Source organism: Ranitomeya variabilis, chromosome 8 (genome assembly GCF_051348905.1).
Source record: "Ranitomeya variabilis isolate aRanVar5 chromosome 8, aRanVar5.hap1, whole genome shotgun sequence".
NCBI lineage: Eukaryota > Metazoa > Chordata > Amphibia > Anura > Dendrobatidae > Ranitomeya > Ranitomeya variabilis.
In genome coordinates, this window is record NC_135239.1 from 201,962,664 (window position 1) to 201,984,400 (window position 21,737).

Genomic DNA, 21,737 nt, shown 5'->3' on the forward strand with positions numbered 1-21,737 from the left:
CCAGAACGACAGAGGTAGGACGCCAGAGCGACAGAGGGTGAGGGAGGACGCCAGAACGACAAAGGGAGGATGCCAAAGCGACAGAGGACGCCAGAGCGACACAGGGAGAGGGAGGATGCCAGAGCGACAGAGGGAGGACGCCGGAGCGACAGAGGGCGAGGGAGGATGCCGGAGCGACAGAGGGCGAGGGAGGACGCCAGAACGACAGAGGGAGGACACCAGAGCGACAGAGGGTGAGGGAGGACGCCAGAGCGACAAAGGGAGGATGCCAAAGCGACACAGAGTGACAGAGGACGCCAGAGCGACAGAGGACGCCAGAGCAACACAGGGAGAGGGAGGACACCAGAGCGACACAGGGAGAGGGAGGACGCCAGAGCGATACAGGGTGACGGAGGACGCCAGAGCGACACAGGATGAGGGAGGACACCAGAGCGACACAGGGAGAGGGAGGATGCCAGAGCGTTAGAGGGCACCGGTGCAAGAAAGCGCAAAAGTGCAAGACAGCCCCAATGATAAGAAGAGAAAAAAAGAGCAAACAGGAGAGGGGAAAAAAAAGTGAATGAGGGAGAGAGCACTAACTAGACAGTAAAGCTACATGTACACTGAGCAGATTATCGGGAGCATTCTTATAAACACTCGTTTCACGATTATCTTGCTGTGTTCACCGGTCGCCCATGGCCCAATAAACGACCAACACACTTGTTGATTGGGTGAAAATATAATTTCAGCAGGGGGAAAAGATCATAGTTCTCGGCGGTGCATCGTCCGGTGAAAACAGAACTCACACTGCCGAGAACCATGACAGCCTGTGTGACCTGATCCATTACAGGTCACTCAGTGCACATCGTTTACTATGATCTGCCTGTGTAAACAGGTTATTACACGGCCGACAACCAGCACAAATTTAATATAGGAGGTCATATCGCGCCGCTGGTCAGTCCGTGTAAATGAATCTCAGATGGGAGAGAGAGCAAATAAGGGAGATAAAAGAACGAGAGAGAAAACGAGACAGAGAAAGAGAAATAAAAAAACAAAAGAACAAGAGAAAAAAATGATACAAAGGGAAAACAGATGAGAGAGAGAAAGAGAAGATGACAGAAAAAGAGTGAAGAAGAGTTACGTGTGTGCAGGGATGAGAGAGGGACGTCAGACATATTGCAGCGCACTTCTGTAAGCCACGAATCACACCCAGCACAGAGAACGCTGCAGTAACAGATCCGAGGCTTTTATATATTGGAAATAATGAAATATTCACAGAATAAATCCATAACGAGAACCGACCCGGAGCATCCATGGCAGTAGATTACCCCACAGGCAGCAGTTTATCATCACCCTGGTCCTCGGCTGGTTCGCCCACAATGTGGAGGCGATCAATCAACCTTGGAGCCTCCTCTACGATATCCCTGGTGTGCTGCGCCGTTTCGCTGCTTGGCACGTGCCGCTGCGCTCTACTGTCTGGTGCTTTCTGGTCCTGGGACTTGTCAGGGGTGCCGGTAGCAGAGTGGTGGTGCCTTATGGGACCATCCAGGGTGGTAGTCGCTTCTTGCAGCTGTTCCTCCGTCCACATAGGTGCTGGTAAGGAGGCAGATGTGAGGTCGGGGTCGGACTCCGAGTCCTGGAGGTCCTCAGCGCTTTCTATAACCTGTATGAGAGGTGCAGCCGGCTCCCCCCGGAGCACTGCAGACAAGTCCTCAGCACTTTCTATAACCTGTATGAGAGGGGCAGCCAGCTCCCCCCGGAGCGCCGCAGACGAGTCCTCAGCGCTTTCTATAACCTGTATGAGAGGGGCAGCCAGCTCCCCCCAGAGCGCCGCAGACGAGTCCTCAGCGCTTTCTATAACCTGTATGAGAGGGGCAGCCAGCTCCCCCCGGAGCGCCGCAGACGAGTCCTCAGCGCTTTCTATAACCTGTATGAGAGGGGCAGCCGGCTCCCCCCGGAGCGCTGCAGACGAGTCCTCAGCGCTTTCTATAACCTGTATGAGAGGGGCAGCCAGCTCCCCCCGGAGCGACGCAGACGAGTCCTCAGCGCTTTCTATAACCTGTATGAGAGGGGCAGCCAGCTCCCCCCGGAGCGACGCAGACGAGTCCTCAGCGCTTTCTATAACCTGTATGAGAGGTGCACCCGGCTCCCCCCGGAGCGCCGCAGACGAGTCCCGTAATTCCATTTCTTCGCTGCTACCGTCGCTCTCGTCCTCTGCGTCTGATGAGGAGTATTCTGTCTCTGATGAGTCAGAGCTGCTCGATGCTTCGGATGTAATGAGCGCTGCCGGCTGCCGAGGAACGTGGTCTGACGCCTGCAGCAATTTTTCTTCCTCTTGAACCAAAGTGGCAGCTTCCTCCAGCTCTTCCAGCTCCAGGCCCAGATCTGCCTTGGAGATGGTAGTTGCTTGCAGGCAATCTGATAAACCAGCCAATTTCTTAGATCTAGATCAGTAGAAGAAAATGGAAAAGAAAAAAAACAAAACAATCAAAACTAAAAAATGCAAACCACTTTTACATGAATGATTGCAATTGTTTTTTTGCTGACAGGTCGCGTTTAGTTACCAGGAATCCAAGTGCACAAAGATATAAGTGATAATTCACACTGCCTGCAGCTACCACCAGGGGGAGCAGAGGAGCTTAGTGCAGACAGCGTTATTATGGAGCTCAATGGATCATCTGTATGCAGTGAGCGCCCTCTAGTGGTGACTACAGAATGTCTGAATTTTATCATAAAAATCAAAAAAGAAGGCAGCACTCCATTATTTCCAAAAAATAGGATTTATTCAAATCCACATGTCAGTGCGACGTTTCAGCTCTATTGAGCTTTTCTCAAGCAGTGGATACAGGTTCCTTGGTGCATATATATAGTACTTAGCCATCCTTAATTACAGCCATTTGTGTTTAATTACATACAGATATATCTAATAAAGTGCATTTGTGCAAATTTGTGCGTTATATGTGTAAACAATCTGTGGGCCATGCCGTTCTTACCGCCACAGGGATCGGTTACTGATGGAGGACGCCATTAGATCTCTCGGCGTTCATAGATATCTATTGCGCATGTCTGTTGCGTCATACTGCTTGGTTGAACTGCAGGTCAAATGGCTAATCTCGGCGCATGCGCAGTAGCGCTAAATTTCGCCATTTTTCTGGAGACATAGTTACTAGAGCTATATATGAATTTTATCATAGAAATCTATGCTCTAGATTTGGAGATCTGTAACAACAAACAACAAAACTGAGCTCCAGACACCATCAAGCTATATTAAGGAAGGATTCAGTGCAGAATTTTGGATCTATTCATGTGAACCTAGCCATGCTGGGACCATCTTCTCTATAGATTTTCATGCGGCATTAGCTGACCGGCTTTCATGACATGTACAAAACATCTTTGTGCCGTTTGACAATATGCGAACTGTATCGTATGCACCGGCGAATAGTCATAGTAACAGCATTAAAATGGAAACTTATCAATCGACACTCATTACGGGCAGATTTTACTGCATCTTCTGGGCAGCACATAGTCCTGTTTAAGCACGAAGGAAATGTGCTGCCGAGAACATAGCATTCTATGCGCAAAGAACAATTGTGTTACCAATCGTCCTGTGTGCATGGAAGTGTGGTCCAACTGTCTAAACAGGCTATTAAATGACCACTGATCCGGTTGCCCGTTGCTGGTCCGGTTGCCCGTGGCCGATACGGTTGCCCGTGGATGTTCCGGTTCCGCTGAGAGTCCGGTCGCCCGCTGAGAGTCCGGTCGCCCGCGGAGAGTCCGGTCGCCCGCGGAGAGTCCGGTCGCCCGCGGAGAGTCCGGTCGCCCGCGGACAGTCCGGTCGCCCGCGGACAGTCCGGTCGCCCGCGGACAGTCCGGTTGCCTGTAGCCGATTCGTGCTGGTTTAGCATTTGGCCAGTGTAGGTGGCCTCTTCATCTTGTCCAGCTGCTGTTATAATACTGTTTTTTTTTCTTCCCTGCAATCTCCCAGCAGGTCTCTGCATCTGTAGGCGTCAATGATAATTAGCTGTGAGTATTTGGGTGTGAGCTATCAGGAGGCGACACACCCCACGCGGGTGAGAGATTCACACCCCACATCTACCCGCAAAGGCTGCAGGACGCTTCCTGCTCAGTGTAAACAGCGAGGACCACGGCCTCTGGGGCTTAGGTCACCACATCCGTCTTGTCTCAGTGTCAGGGCTTTCTGTGATAAGAAGAATGAAACGCTGAGGATTCACAGCACAAAACGCAGAAGATCAGAAGCGATCAAACTTAAAAAAAAAACGCGAGGGCCATATCGTAAAATGTAATGTTCCGCATGGACCGGTGTTTAGTCTTGCAGCTTGCAGAAATTATTAGGCCGAGTTCATAAAATCCAGAAATGACGCCCTCCTGCTTCCAATCCATAGCTCCCTGCCGTGCCGGGTGTGCAGTGACCGGCCGGCGGCCATGCAGGAGTCCGGCCCCAACCGTGCGCTCCCCTATACTGCAAGGAGAGACGTCAGCGCAGCGCAGGGACACTAAAGATGGTCAGACCCATAGCTCCAGCTAGCTTCAGAGCAGCGCTTACAAGTTCTACAGTAAAGAGCTTGTCAGCGCCGCGCTCTTTGACCAACCGCAAACTAAAAATCGCTCCATTCTTGATAACAGAGGGAATTTAGCCAACAGCATAAAATGGACAAAAAATTCACTGAGCTGCAGTGCAAAGTATGGGGGAGAAAATACAGCAACCGAGGCAGGATGCAGATTTCGCACAGGTCCTACTTTTGCAGGACCTGCACAGAGGGGTATTAGTGCCCGTTACTGATTATCGGGGACTTTTCCCCTGGATTTTCCCCAGACTTGGCGCCTCTCGGAATGTCGTTCCCGGATTGTTCGGAGCTCAGGCGCGGGATTATCAGAGTCCGGACAAGCTGATACGTCATGTCCTAAACTGCACTCTTCCCTCTCGGCGAGCGCGGGGATCTGTTTGCAGTTATAACCAGCTGGATGGATCAGCGCAATCACAGGCGGCCGCTCCTCGGGGACAGCGGAGGGGGGACGGGGTTTAATCCCTCTTCCCTCTCATTCCATTCCAGTGACATTAGTGGAAACGGAATAGAAATGAACTCAACGAGGGGAAGAAAACAAGCAGCGCGCGGCCCCCCGAGCCGACATTTACAGCGCAAATCTTTAACCTTCTCCCGGCTGGAAGAAAGACTCAAGACAGACTGGCGGAGGATCAGAGGGCGCAGCTGCTGCGCACCTCGGAGGCTGATCTATCCCACCCTTAGTCCATGCAAATTAACCCCTTTTCTGGCCACAATAAAGATCAGGGACCGATGCCCATTACTGCTCCAAAGTTCAGGATGAGCCCGATTTTCTCCCGGCCGGGACCACGATTCTAGCCATCTAGGTCAACGAAGATGAAACAAGGTGCATCAGGGGCGGTGAGGAACTCTCACTCCCCCCTAGGCCACCAGGATAGACATCCCATTATGAAACTCGCAGAACATCATATACATTTTGTATCGGGGGCTAAAATTAACTATTGCAGCAGTGTTTCATATAAAACTTTGCACCGTTGGCTATGTTGTTGCGCTGACTATTGCTGGCTGCAGAAGGAGTTAACGGAGGATCCCATCAGTGAGCTCGTTCTAATCGTCTGGCAAGAGGAGTTTTAAGACTTTTTTTTGGAGCGGATTTTTGACCGCAGTGAATTTCAGCTCAATTTTCATGCGGTCTTTAATCAGCACAGAGTCCCGAAAAAGAAAAAAAAAGATCCCAAAATAGTAAAACACCCCAAAAGCGACCCCATTCTGCGAAAGGATAAAAAAAATACCTCTTGCAATGTGTCTTTCTTCAAAAGTGATTGTTTCGTGACTTTTACGTTGCAGAAACAAAATAGCAGAGAAATCGGGTCCAGCTGTTGCTGATCAGGGCCGGCGGTACCCAAAAGCAGGGCTGGCGGGCAGCCATCGCTTACAACGCCCCCCATGGTCAGGCTGGCGTATGGAAGAGGTGGATCAGCAGCTGCCACAGATCTCAGGCCAGGGGGATACAGTGGGGGTCCCTGCCTGACATCCCGGCCTTGTGTGTAGCAGACGGACACTGGGGAGCAAATGACATTAGCGAGTTCTTGGGAGTCTAGGAAGAAACCCTCAGGAAGCCGGAAAAGGGAAAGCCAAGTGTGCCGGCGGCGGCGAAATAAATCCTTATCAAGGGCGTGGAGATCAAAAGCGATCTTTCTATCTGGCTCACGGTGTGCTAAGGGCGGGGATCAGGGTATAAAGTCAATGAGGGAATCAATATCCCCGGGATTTCCGAGTAGAGATCAGACTGCAGAGACGTGCGGGGAATCACAAGTCCCTACGGGACCTTTTCCGAGAGCAGAACATCGATACAACGAGCTGATCGGCTTCACGTGGGCAGATGAAAGCCAAAAGGAAACAATGGTCGGCGATACATTGTTTGGTTGCCGTACGGTCTGCATATTGTCAGCCAACGGCGATTATTTCACGGGGCCGCATAAATGATCCACCTAAAAATGAGCACCTTGTTCACAGATCGCTGCCATGTTTACACAGGATGAAGATCGGGTGAGAGCATTCCCAGAGACAGACGATATCGGATCCTGTAAAAGGGTCATCAGGGAATGATCATAAATCTGCTTGTGTTACATGTATTTACATATTTGATTTTTTTTTTCAATTTTCCTATATGTAAATTGAAAGTAAAATACATATACACACTAACTACTAGGCCTAATACTCAACTTCTGCTTCCCGTTCTGTAGAGATGTTTCATTCATTATCACAGAAAGGATTACAGCAGTGTGATAAATAACACCTCTATATACAGTAGATAACCCAGGATCCACCATTCACAATAGGTGATGTCACAGCTCACCTCCTCCTCCTGAACAATGACTGATAAATAACACCTCTATATACAGTAGATAACCCAGGATCCACCATTCACAATAGGTGATGTCACAGCTCACCTCCTCCTCCTGTACAATGACTGGTAACACCTCTGTATACAGCAGATAACACAGGATCCACCATTCACAATAGGTGATGTCACAGCTCACCTCCTCCTCCTGTACAATGACTGATAACACCTCTGTATACAGCAGATAACACAGGCTCCACCATTCACAATATGTGATGTCACAGCTCACCTCCTCCTCCTGTACAATGACTGATAACACCTCTATATACAGTAGATAACACAGGATCCACCATTCACAATAGGTGATGTCACAGCTCACCTCCTCTTCCTGTACAATGACTGATAACACCTCTATATACAGTAGATAACACAGGATCCACCATTCACAATAGGTGATGTCACAGCTCACCTCCTCCTCCTGTACAATGACTGATAACACCTCTATATACAGTAGATAACACAGGATCCACCATTCACAATAGGTGATGTCACAGCTCACCTCCTCCTCCTGTACAATGACTGATAACACCTCTATATATAGTAGATAACACAGGATCCACCATTCACAATAGGTGGTATCACAGCTCACGTCCTCCTCCTGTACAATGACTGATAACAGCTCTATATACAGTAGATTACACAGGATCCACCATTCACAATAGGTGATATCACAGCTCACCTCCTCCTCCTGTACAATGACTGATAACACCTCTATATACAGTAGATAACACTGGATCCACCATTCACAATAGGTGATGTCACGGCTCACCTCCTCCTCCTGTACAATAACTGATAACACCTCTATATACAGTAGATAAAGAATCCACCATTCACAATAGGTGACGTCACAGCTCACCTCCTCCTCCTCCTGCACAAAAACTGATAACACCTCTATATACAGTAGATAACACAGGATCCACCATTCACAATAGATGTCACAGCTCACCTCCTCCTCCTGTACAATGATTATTTCTGGTAGAGGGCACTTACAATAGGCACCAGTGCCAATATGTGAGTTTACAGCTAAGTGACATGGGTTGCTCTTGGTTGTGCAGGTTCCCTGGGCGATCCTGTGCCCGCTCCGTGCGGTGTACCTTTGTTCCTGGCATACAAAACTGGCGCAGGAAATGAACACTTTTTACTGCTCCTTCCTCTCCTCTCTTTTCACAACAGCCCAGATCGGCATAATAGAGGCTATTACAAATTGGCGGGTGCCATTATTGGCCATTATTTCGGCACAATTTTCTGCAGAATTTAGGAGCATGTCGCTCTGTAAATCTCCCTATCCTGGCTCCTAGAATCGGCTGCGTCCTCTGCCCGGATCCCCGGAGCTGCCGCTCGTCGTCTGTAGCTGTCGTGTTGCTGCCAGCCTCAGGATTCTGATCAGAGAATTGTTTTGTGCAGACGCTTTAATTATTGGCGTCTGTGATGTTACACAATGAAAACGCAGCATTTTGCCAATCCATGCCCTGGGACTGCCAAGCGGATGCAGAGGAGTCGAAACACAAAAAGTCTGACTGCAACATAAGCACGAAAAAAACAGGATCAGAGAGCAACGGTGCCCGGCTGCAGAGAACAGGTGTCTGCCCCGGCCTCGCGGAGGTCACGGAATATCTCAGCAACAGTGTCTTGGAGGAAACCAGTGCCAATCCTGCCGTCAAAGGAGGACAGAAACAGAAGTGCAATAATCCATTGATATAGGAAGATGCCAGGCAATAGCATACATAACATAAGCAGTGCCAAGGTGATGCCATGTATACGCCGCGATAAGGAGATTACAGGAAAGACACGGTGGGGGTGAGGCGGCTAGTGTCGCTAGCAGTAATGTGGTTGGATCAGGAACCTAGAAGAAAAAAGGGACAGCGGCCAGTTCTACAGAAGCGGAATACTGTCCCATATTACAGATACAAATCCCAGTCCTACCCTAAATCTAACGACCCAAAATAACACAAGAAGACGACCTAAGTTACGAGGACGCCTTTATGCACTATTCAGCCATAGCATTACGTCCTTCTGCGCAATATTGTGTTGGCTTCTTTGTTTCTTTGTGACACGGAGACCTGGACACCAGAAAACCTGCAAATCTGCAGGAATATGCTTTGTGATGTCCGGCACGAGACGTTGGCTGCCTCCATGGATCGGATCCATTTTACAGCACATCCTTCAGATGATCAATAGGACGGAGACTGAGATCACGGAAGTTGGAGACAAGTCATCACTTTCTCTTCATCAGACTATTCCTGCAGGGGAATTATCCTGCCAAAAGAAGGGTTGCCATTAAAGATTCTCGCCACCATGATGGGGGTACTTGGTCTCTTTATACTGGTACGTGTCTTATCCACATGATGGCAGGACACAGAATTCCCCAGAACGTTGCCTCATCATACGGCCCCTGTCAGCTCGTCTTCCTCCTATTGTGCGTCCTGGTGCCATCTCTTTCCCAGGTAAGAGAGCACGCACCTGGCCGTCCACATGATGGAAGACGGTGCCCTGGTCCCATGAATCACATTTTCTTTTCCATTTCTTCATGGCCCAGTTTTGCTTTTCACATACCAATACAAGAACTTTCAGAGTGGTGGACACAGCGGTAGAACCTTTCAGAGGGGCAGAGTGGTAGGACCTTTCAGAGGGGTGGATAGAGGGGTAGGACCTTTCACACTGGCGGACAGAGCGGTAGGACCTTTCACACTGGCAGAGCTGTGGGACCTTTCACACTGGCGGACAGAGCAGTGGGACCTTTCACACTGGCGGACAGAGCAGTGGGACCTTTCAGACAAGTGGATAGAGAGGTAGGACCTTTATGAGTGGCGGAGACAGTGGTAGGACCTTTCAGAGTGGTGGATTGACAGGTAGGACCTTTCAAAGTGGCAAACAGAGCGTTAGGAATTTCCAGAGTGGCAGACAGAGAGATATTACCTTCCCAGTGGCGGACAGAGCGGTAGGAGCTTTTACAGTGGCGGACGCAGTGATAGGAACTTTCAGAGTGGACCACAAAGTGTTAGGACTTTTCAGAGTGGTGCACAGAGTGCTAGGATCTTTCACAGTGGTGCACAGAGTGGTAGGACGTTTCAGAATGGACCACAGAGTGGTAGGACGTTTCAGAGTGGCGCACAGAGTGGTAGGACCTTTCAGAGTGGCGCACAGAGTGGTGGGACCTTTCAGAGTGGCACACAAGAGTGGTAGGACCTTTCAGAGTGGACCACAGAGTGGTGGGACCTTTCAGAGTGGACCACAGAGTGGTAGGATCTTTTACAATGGCGGATACAGTGGTAGGACCTTTCAGAGTGAACCACAGAGAGGTAGGACCTTTCAGAGTGGAGCACAGAGTAGTAGGACCTTTCAGAGAGGCACACAGAGTGGTAGGACCTTTCAGAGTACAGCACAGAGTGGTAGGACCTTTCAGAGTGACGCACAGAGTGGTAGGACCTTTCAGAGTGACGCACAGAGTGGTAGGACCTTTCAGAGTGCTAGGACCTTTCAGGATGGTTCACAGAGTGGTAGGACCTTTCAGAGTGGTGATCTAGAGCAGTCTGTGACTATTGTCTTTAGCACTTTATGCAGTGTTCTCTCCTCTGACGGGCTACCCTACTTCAATGGGTCTTGAGAGCCCCTGACCCCATCTCCGGTTCACAGCCGTCCTACCACCGTACACAGGCCACTGGACCTGCCGATTTGGAGATGCTGACCCGGTAGCCTAGCCTTCACTATTTGGCCCTTGTAGCTGCCCACTTTTCCTGCTTTCAATATATCAACGTTAAGAACCTGCTGGCCACATCCTGCCCAGTATCTCCCACCCCAGAGCCGTCATCAGAGAATCGATTCTTCCCACTTCAAATGTGAAATCGTCACCTTTGGCGTAAACGGATCTGTGCAAATGAAGGTGGAAACATCTGCCATATTTACAGAGGCTCGGTGCCAGCCACTCAGGAGACCCATGTGCCATGTGCTGAATCTTACTCTGCAAACACAGATTAATCACTCTGTAACGAGAACCTCAGCCACTTACTATTCCACGTTTTTTCTTTTTTTTTTATCACCATTTTTAGTAGCACTGCTTGCCTTCAGTGGATGAAATAATCCATTGACTCTATCCAGAACTAATTCTTCACCTGCATCCAGTCCGGACAATCTTGTAAACTTTCCTCCAGGTTGAAACCTTTTACTTGCACTGACACATTGAAGCAAACAGGACGAGGGAGGAACTTGCACTGCTGATGAGTGGTCTCACCCTAAAGGGACAAAAGGATTGGGAGGCCCCTCTAATCTATTCAGTGCCATTAGCACAGATGTCTAGCGTCCAGCACCATTGCCCCCCGATGTCTAACCTCCGGCCCCCCCGCCCTGCCATCTGCCTTTACAGAATAGGGGCTACTGGGGTAACAAGTCCGTCCATTACATTTCTTCCTCCATCATCTGTGAGTGATATTAGTGAGAAGTGGAAGGAACCGCAGCAACTCAGCCACGAAGTGGAGACCCCATAATGTTACAGAGCGGGGGGCCGAGTGCTGAGGAGCAGAGGACAGAAAAGTCACCTCCGCTCTGCTGGCTCCATACCTCCTCTGGTATAACATTAGCACAGCGCCATGACTGAGTAGCCGTATACCACCAAGCACAATGCCGAGGGTCGGATGGAGTGGTGTAAAGAGGGATTGCGGATACCGTCATCCATACAGTCTTCCTTTTGTGCCGCAGTTTTCTTCACATCACACCTTGTCCGTAATGGGTTAATCGTTCTCATAATTCTTGTATTAGATGGGTACATCCTGTTTGTGCCCACCATACGTCGTAACCCTGCAAACCGAAGACGACTTCCTGTAGCTACGGATCTTGTGTAAATCTTACAACAACAAAAAAAGGGAGAAAAAAAAAAAAAACCCGATTTCATTTCCTCTGCAGCAGCCCCTCAGTAACCTCCGAGGCGCGGCACTGACAGCGGAGCAATCAGCACATAATGTAATAGACAAGTCCCAGGAGGACGCGGCGGAGGGGCACAATCTCTCGGCTGAGTGGCTTTTAAAGAGCTTCATATCTTCTCTCCCGAGAGGATAATGATTTAATATGTCGCAAAACTTTGTGCTTCACAATCTAACAGGATTTTTTGGGATCTCTCTGATCATAGAAGAACGACCTGATGCCGTCACCCAATGATGAAAAAAAACATACAATAAAAAAGACAAACAGTAAAAACACAAAGGACTGTGCAGCGGCTCTTCTGCCTGATACGACATTGGGTGCAGAGAGAAGCTGCCGCACACCGCAGATACCTGACATTGGGAGCAGAGAGAAGCTGCCGCACACCGCAGATACCTGACATTGGGTGCAGAGAAGCTGCCGCACACCGCAGATACCTGACATTGGGTGCAGAGAGAAGCTGCCGCACACCGCAGATACCCGACATCGGGAGCAGAGAGAAGCTGCCGCACACCGCAGATACCTGACATTGGGAGCAGAGAGAAGCTGCCGCACACCGCAGATACCTGACATTGGGAGCAGAGAGAAGCTGCCGCACACCGCAGATACCTGACATTGGGTGCAGAGAAGCTGCCGCACACCGCAGATATCAGACATTGGGAGCAGAGAGAAGCTGCCGCACACCGCAGATACCTGACATTGGGAGCAGAGAGAAGCTGCCGCACACCGCAGATACCTGACATTGGGAGCAGAGAGAAGCTGCCGCACACCGCAGATACCCGACATTGGGAGCAGAGAGAAGCTGCCGCACACCGCAGATACCTGACATTGGGAGCAGAGAGAAGCTGCCGCACACCGCAGATACCTGACATTGGGTGCAGAGAAGCTGCCGCACACCGCAGATACCTGACATTGGGAGCAGAGAGAAGCTGCCGCACACCGCAGATACCTGACATTGGGTGCAGAGAAGCTGCCGAACACCGCAGATACCTGACATTGGGAGCAGAGAGAAGCTGCCGCACACCGCAGATACCCGACATTGGGAGCAGAGAGAAGCTGCCGCACACCGCAGATACCTGACATTGGAAGCAGAGAGAAGCTGCCGCACACCGCAGATACCGGACATTGGGAGCAGAGAGAAGCTGCCGCACACCGCAGATACCTGACATTGGGAGCAGAGAGAAGCTGCCGCACACCGCAGATACCTGACATTGGGAGCAGAGAGAAGCTGCCGCACACCGCAGATACCTGACATTGGGAGCAGAGAGAAGCTGCCGCACACCGCAGATACCTGACATTGGGTGCAGAGAAGCTGCCGAACACCGCAGATACCTGACATTGGGTGCAGAGAGAAGCTGCCGCACACCGCAGATACCTGACATTGGGTGCAGAGAAGCTGCCGCACACCGCAGATACCTGACATTGAGAGCAGAGAGAAGCTGCCGCACACCGCAGATACCTGACATTGAGAGCAGAGAGAAGCTGCCGCACACCGCAGATACCTGACATTGGGTGCAGAGAAGCTGCCGCACACCGCAGATACCTGACATTGGGAGCAGAGAGAAGCTGCCGCACACCGCAGATACCTGACATTGGGAGCAGAGAGAAGCTGCCGCACACCGCAGATACCTGACATTGGGAGCAGAGAGAAGCTGCCGCACACCGCAGATACCTGACATTGGGAGCAGAGAGAAGCTGCCGCACACCGCAGATACCCGACATTGGGAGCAGAGAGAAGCTGCCGCACACCGCAGATACCTGACATTGGGTGCAGAGAAGCTGCCGCACACCGCAGATACCTGACATTGGGAGCAGAGAGAAGCTGCCGCACACCGCAGATACCTGACATTGGGTGCAGAGAAGCTGCCGCACACCGCAGATACCTGACATTGGGAGCAGAGAGAAGCTGCCGCACACCGCAGATACCTGACATTGGGAGCAGAGAGAAGCTGCCGCACACCGCAGATACCCGACATTGGGAGCAGAGAGAAGCTGCCGCACACCGCAGATACCTGACATTGGAAGCAGAGAGAAGCTGCCGCACACCGCAGATACCGGACATTGGGAGCAGAGAGAAGCTGCCGCACACCGCAGATACCTGACATTGGGAGCAGAGAGAAGCTGCCGCACACCGCAGATACCTGACATTGGGTGCAGAGAAGCTGCCGAACACCGCAGATACCTGACATTGGGTGCAGAGAGAAGCTGCCGCACACCGCAGATACCTGACATTGGGTGCAGAGAAGCTGCCGCACACCGCAGATACCTGACATTGAGAGCAGAGAGAAGCTGCCGCACACCGCAGATACCTGACATTGAGAGCAGAGAGAAGCTGCCGCACACCGCAGATACCTGACATTGGGTGCAGAGAAGCTGCCGCACACCGCAGATACCTGACATTGGGAGCAGAGAGAAGCTGCCGCACACCGCAGATACCTGACATTGGGAGCAGAGAGAAGCTGCCGCACACCGCAGATACCTGACATTGGGAGCAGAGAGAAGCTGCCGCACACCGCAGATACCTGACATTGGGAGCAGAGAGAAGCTGCCGCACACCGCAGATACCCGACATTGGGAGCAGAGAGAAGCTGCCGCACACCGCAGATACCTGACATTGGGAGCAGAGAGAAGCTGCCGCACACCGCAGATATCAGACATTGGGTGCAGAGAGAAGCTGCCGCACACCGCAGATACCTGACATTGGGAGCAGAGAGAAGCTGCCGCACACCGCAGATATCAGACATTGGGGGCAGAGAGAAGCTGCCGCACACCGCAGATACCTGACATTGGGGGCAGAGAGAAGCTGCCGCACACCGCAGATACCTGACATTGGGAGCAGAGAGAAGCTGCCGCACACCGCAGATACCTGACATTGGGAGCAGAGAGAAGCTGCCGCACACCGCAGATACCCGACATTGGGAGCAGAGAGAAGCTGCCGCACACCGCAGATACCTGACATTGGGAGCAGAGAGAAGCTGCCGCACACCGCAGATACCTGACATTGGGAGCAGAGAGAAGCTGCCGCACACCGCAGATACCCGACATTGGGAGCAGAGAGAAGCTGCCGCACACCGCAGATATCAGACATTGGGAGCAGAGAGAAGCTGCCGCACACCGCAGATACCTGACATTGGGAGCAGAGAGAAGCTGCCGCACACCGCAGATACCTGACATTGGGAGCAGAGAGAAGCTGCCGCACACCGCAGATACCTGACATTGGGAGCAGAGAGAAGCTGCCGCACACCGCAGATACCTGACATTGGGAGCAGAGAGAAGCTGCCGCACACCGCAGATACCCGACATTGGGAGCAGAGAGAAGCTGCCGCACACCGCAGATACCTGACATTGGGAGCAGAGAGAAGCTGCCGCACACCGCAGATACCCGACATTGGGAGCAGAGAGAAGCTGCCGCACACCGCAGATACCTGACATTGGGAGCAGAGAGAAGCTGCCGCACACCGCAGATATCAGACATTGGGTGCAGAGAGAAGCTGCCGCACACCGCAGATACCTGACATTGGGAGCAGAGAGAAGCTGCCGCACACCGCAGATATCAGACATTGGGGGCAGAGAGAAGCTGCCGCACACCGCAGATATCAGACATTGGGTGCAGAGAGAAGCTGCCGCACACCGCAGATACCTGACATTGGGAGCAGAGAGAAGCTGCCGCACACCGCAGATACCTGACATTGGGAGCAGAGAGAAGCTGCCGCACACCGCAGATACCTGACATTGGGAGCAGAGAGAAGCTGCCGCACACCGCAGATACCTGACATTGGGAGCAGAGAGAAGCTGCCGCACACCGCAGATACCCGACATTGGGAGCAGAGAGAAGCTGCCGCACACCGCAGATACCTGACATTGGGAGCAGAGAGAAGCTGCCGCACACCGCAGATACCTGACATTGGGAGCAGAGAGAAGCTGCCGCACACCGCAGATACCCGACATTGGGAGCAGAGAGAAGCTGCCGCACACCGCAGATATCAGACATTGGGTGCAGAGAGAAGCTGCCGCACACCGCAGATACCTGACATTGGGAGCAGAGAGAAGCTGCCGCACACCGCAGATATCAGACATTGGGAGCAGAGAGAAGCTGCCGCACACCGCAGATACCCGACATTGGGAGCAGAGAGAAGCTGCCGCACACCGCAGATACCGGACATTGGGAGCAGAGAGAAGCTGCCGCACACCGCAGATACCTGACATTGGGAGCAGAGAGAAGCTGCCGCACACCGCAGATATCAGACATTGGGAGCAGAGAGAAGCTGCCGCACACCGCAGATATCAGACATTGGGTGCAGAGAGAAGCTGCCGCACACCGCAGATACCTGACATTGGGAGCAGAGAGAAGCTGCCGCACACCGCAGATATCAGACATTGGGAGCAGAGAGAAGCTGCCGCACACCGCAGATACCTGACATTGGGAGCAGAGAGAAGCTGCCGCACACCGCAGATACCTGACATTGGGAGCAGAGAGAAGCTGCCGCACACCGCAGATACCGGACATTGGGAGCAGAGAGAAGCTGCCGCACACCGCAGATACCTGACATTGGGAGCAGAGAGAAGCTGCCGCACACCGCAGATACCTGACATTGGGAGCAGAGAGAAGCTGCCGCACACCGCAGATACCTGACATTGGGAGCAGAGAGAAGCTGCCACACACCGCAGATACCTGACATTGGGAGCAGAGAGAAGCTGCCGCACACCGCAGATACCTGACATTGGGAGCAGAGAGAAGCTGCCGCACACCGCAGATACCTGACATTGGGAGCAGAGAGAAGCTGCCGCACACCGCAGATATCAGACATTGGGAGCAGAGAGAAGCGTTTTCAGAACAGGACAAATTATAATATTTTCTTCGTTATCAGTAAATTAATGCGGAGGAGGACTTTGAAGCTCCGCGGACAGCGCCCGGATTTTCCAGGGATCACGGCGGGTTATTCTATATGATACACGGGGCTGTTCGGGGAGAAACCTCGGCCATAATGGGATGCAGTTGTTCCTCGGTCGGCCATTTAATCTGTATTTAATGAGGTTAGGTGAGGACAGCGCCAGGGACATGTGCAACCAATTTGCAATTCTGAATGGTACCTTTTTACTCAGACGGAAAAATATTTTTCTTTCTTTTCTTCAAATAAAAAATAATAATCACAACCTTCTCGATAAATTACTGCAATTATTTAAAGGAAAAAAAAAATAAAGAAAAAATTAAATTAAATAAAAATAAATAAAAAAATAAAAAATGGGAAAAGTGCATTTTTGGAAAATGTAAATGAAATCAGTCAGCGACTATTCGATTTGCAAAATAAAAAACGCTAATATCTTTTTTTTATTTCTTGGCATGAAACCAGGTTAATAATTAGGGGTGAAAAATAATCCTTGAGCTATTGCTGTAATCCCTTTGAAACGCCTGGAAACCATCAGCAAGCTGGCGTTGACGGATCCGGATTAATCGCTCTCAAGTTCAGAGTGAAATTAAAGAGGGATTCCGGGACTTTAAAGGGATTGTCCGGCCATACTAAAACTGTACAGCTGCCGTACGTGGGGCGGAGTATACTCCATCGCGTGGATCCAGAACAGGCCCCTCTAATGGATCGGGAGCCATGATGTCACGCTGCTACTGTTGCAGTGATCAGGTGGCTGGAGAAACATCTGACGACGTGCTGTTTTAGTCACTTGACCGCTGCAGCCAATCACAGGCCACAGCGGTCCTGTGAGAGTATCAGTCACTTAATGGCTTTCAGCCTGACCTAAACCACTGGGACAGCTTGTGCTGGAGCCACAGGGGTGAGAATATTTCAGTTTAGCATTTTTTATCCCATCCATGGCATCAGTACAGTTTTTAGTAAGGATGGACAACCCCTTTAAAACTGGTGACCAATCCTTAGGACAGATAATATCAGATTGGTGGGGGGGCTGAGGGTCCGACCCCTGGCACTGATCAGCCGATCGCAAGCGCTCTGCTGCACCAATAATGTGTAGTGGCCGTAAACGGTACTGCAAGTGAGAACTTGCAGTTCCATTCGCGGCCACTACAAGAGTGAACGGCGCTGTGACATTTCTGCTACGCAGCGCGACTTCTAAAGATATGGTAGGTCGCCGATATGAAACTCCAGGAAAATGTCTTAAGTCAAAGAAAAATCCACAAATAGGCAAACAACATACTTGCTGATGGTTTTCAGGTATTATTTCCTACAAAAATAATAATAATAAAAAAAGTATTGCATAAAAGTTAGGAGTTCCTGCAGCGCTCCTCTCTCCGTGCACCGCCGGTGGTTACACTCTATAAGTTGTCAGTCCCCCGGGCATCATGAAGGTTAGCAGGCTCTCACCTCCAAGGTCACAGTCAGGTAATAAAGCTGCAGAAGCAATTAATGTCTATTAGAAGACAAGTCGTTAGCGCTGGCTCATTATCTTCGATTCCAGCGATGGGAGAAATTTCTAAATTACTCTGCCAGGGAGGCGTCCAAAGAAGAGCACAGGGACCCAATGATTGACCATGATCACGGGTGCCTCATACGCCCCCATTCTGCAGTGAGGTCACATTAATGTGCACATATCTTACCACTAGGTATATTTTGGGTGGCGCGTCTATGTCTTGGTTTAGAAAGCATTTTTTGTAATTTTTCTTTTTATCCCAAAAATTGAGCCAAGCTGCAGTACCGGTCACAGCCTGTAGAGAATGATGGCAATGTTTTCTTTAAAAACAAAACAAAACACAGTATTTCACAGCTTACCTCATTCCCCTTCCTTGCAAAGGTCATAGCGCATGCCCATGACTCTCTCCCATAGAAGTCAATGAATACGTCCAAATTACAGGATCCGATGGTTTATGTGGCTGCGGTGAATGCTTTTGATAGAGGATCAGGACAGATGGCCGACCTCCCAAAAATGACAATATTCCCTACAAGCAGATGAAATAATTGTTGCTGCCCGCAGTCACCACTAGGGGGAGCTCACTGTGTACAGACGTGTACAGCCCTCATTGCACTCAATAGTAAATCTATATTAACGCAGCCCTATCACCCTGAAAAAACTCACGGAAAACATACAGTAACTTGGGGGGATGATATTTAAGTCCGGGATGCACCAAACCAATATTGCATCATTCCATATAACTTTTGCCTATACTAAAGGGGCCCAATATCTATTTCCTAAAGTGCAAAAACTTGCGTAAAAATTATTTTTCATTGGGCCACAGAGAAGGCCGTACTGCCTGTATATATAATGTATCTTCAGCAGTTCTGGTTAATCTGCGCGGCCGGTAGATGATCCGAGGTGAGATCTGTAGGGGGATCGTCTCCATGCGGGGGAGCTCTGGATCATGTGTCAATCCTACATATATAGCCACCCACCGAGATCAGATCCAGGCCTGAATACCACGCCGCGTCCGTCGAGTGCTCACATACATTAAGTGCGCGGCTTCCCTGCCAAATGCACTTGTAATAAAAGCTCTTCCATAGCTCGGGACCTACGCTGCCAAATCCATCTTCCTCACACAAGCTGCGTCTTGTGTCCGCGCCAAGGTAAATATGTCTGTACGAAGTGTGAACCTCCGATTCAGGGAGACGCTGCAGGGTAATGGCCGTGGCAAAAAAAACCCAAAAAGCAAAATGTGGACAAAATACATGAATGTGAGGAGCGGTATTAAGCCGTTATAATGAACCTTGCCTTACTGGATGCTCTTCATAGCATTGGCGCACCGAGCTACCAATATAAGCTGGTGGATAGTGATGGCGTTCACTACATCTGTATGTATGGCCGAACCTGACACATCGCTCTCATCCCCTATATGTGTCCATCTAGAGATGGCCGAACCTGACACATCGCTCTCATCCCCCTATATGTGTCCATCTAGAGATGGCCGAACCTGACACCTGACACATCGCTCTCATCCCCTATATGTGTCCATCTAGAGACGGCCGAACCTGACACCGGGCAGACATCTCGCTCTCATCCCCATATATGTGTCCATCTAGAGATGGCCGAACCTGACACCGGACAGACATCTCGCTCTCATCCCCATATATGTGTCCATCTAGTGATGGCCGAACCTGACACCTGACAGACATCTCGCTCTCATCCCCATATATGTGTCCATCTAGAGATGGCCGAACCTGACACCGGACAGACATCTCGCTCTCATCCCCATATATGTGTCCATCTAGAGACGGCCGAACCTGACACCGGACAGACATCTCGCTCTCATCCCCATATATGTGTCCATCTAGTGATGGCCGAACCTGACACCGGACAGACATCTCGCTCTCATCCCCCTATATGTGTCCATCTAGAGATGGCCGAACCTGACACCGGACAGACATCTCGCTCTCATCCCCCTATATGTGTCCATCTAGAGACGGCCGAACCTGACACCGGACAGACATCTCGCTCTCATCCCCATATATGTGTCCATCTAGAGACGGCCGAACCTGACACCGGACAGACATCTCGCTCTCATCCCCATATATGTGTCCATCTAGTGATGGCCGAACCTGACACCGGACAGACATCTCGCTCTCATCCCCCTATATGTGTCCATCTAGGGATGGCCGAACCTGACACCGGACAGACATCTCGCTCTCATCCCCATATATGTGTCCATCTAGAGACGGCCGAACCTGACACCGGACAGACATCTCGCTCTCATCCCCATATATGTGTCCATCTAGAGATGGCCGAACCTGACACCGGACAGACATCTCGCTCTCATCCCCCTATATGTGTCCATCTAGGGATGGCCGAACCTGACACCGGACAGACATCTCGCTCTCATCCCCCTATATGTGTCCATCTAGAGACGGCCGAACCTGACACCGGACAGACATCTCGCTCTCATCCCCCTATATGTGTCCATCTAGTGATGGCCGAACCTGACACCGGACAGACATCTCGCTCTCATCCCCATATATGTGTCCATCTAGGGATGGCCGAACCTGACACCGGACAGACATCTCGCTCTCATCCCCATATATGTGTCCATCTAGTGATGGCCGAACCTGACACCGGACAGACATCTCGCTCTCATCCCCATATATGTGTCCATCTAGAGACGGCCGAACCTGACACCGGACAGACATCTCGCTCTCATCCCCCTATATGTGTCCATCTAGTGATGGCCGAACCTGACACCGGACAGACATCTCGCTCTCATCCCCATATATGTGTCCATCTAGGGATGGCCGAACCTGACACCGGACAGACATCTCGCTCTCATCCCCATATATGTGTCCATATAGTGATGGCCGAACCTGACACCGGACAGACATCTCGCTCTCATCCCCCTATATGTGTCCATCTAGAGACGGCCGAACCTGACACCGGACAGACATCTCGCTCTCATCCCCCTATATGTGTCCATCTAGTGATGGCCGAACCTGACACCGGACAGACATCTCGCTCTCATCCCCATATATGTGTCCATCTAGGGATGGCCGAACCTGACACCGGACAGACATCTCGCTCTCATCCCCATATATGTGTCCATATAGTGATGGCCGAACCTGACACCGGACAGACATCTCGCTCTCATCCCCATATATGTGTCCATCTAGAGACGGCCGAACCTGACACCGGACAGACATCTCGCTCTCATCCCCATATATGTGTCCATCTAGAGACGGCCGAACCTGACACCGGACAGACATCTCGCTCTCATCCCCCTATATGTGTCCATCTAGAGACGGCCGAACCTGACACCGGACAGACATCTCGCTCTCATCCCCATATATGTGTCCATCTAGAGACGGCCGAACCTGACACCGGACAGACATCTCGCTCTTATCCCCATATATGTGTCCATCTAGAGACGGCCGAACCTGACACCGGACAGACATCTCGCTCTTATCCCCATATATGTGTCCATCTAGTGATGGCCGAACCTGACACCGGACAGACATCTCGCTCTCATCCCCATATAT

The 21,737-nt window shown here is 50.9% G+C and overlaps 1 protein-coding gene across 2 annotated transcripts in view; it reads right to left on the reverse strand.

Moving 5' to 3' along the window:
• Window positions 1-1,204: 1,204 nt before the first annotated feature.
• Window positions 1,205-21,737, reverse strand: part of SHQ1 (SHQ1, H/ACA ribonucleoprotein assembly factor) — a 75,023-nt gene continuing 54,490 nt past the window's right edge. For both annotated transcript variants that reach the window (XM_077276238.1, XM_077276236.1), the window contains exon 12: window positions 1,205-2,423. In XM_077276238.1, coding sequence (XP_077132353.1) covers window positions 1,304-2,423 — 1,120 coding nt within the window. In that variant the 3' untranslated portion in view covers window positions 1,205-1,303. The remainder of the gene's footprint in view (window positions 2,424-21,737) is intronic.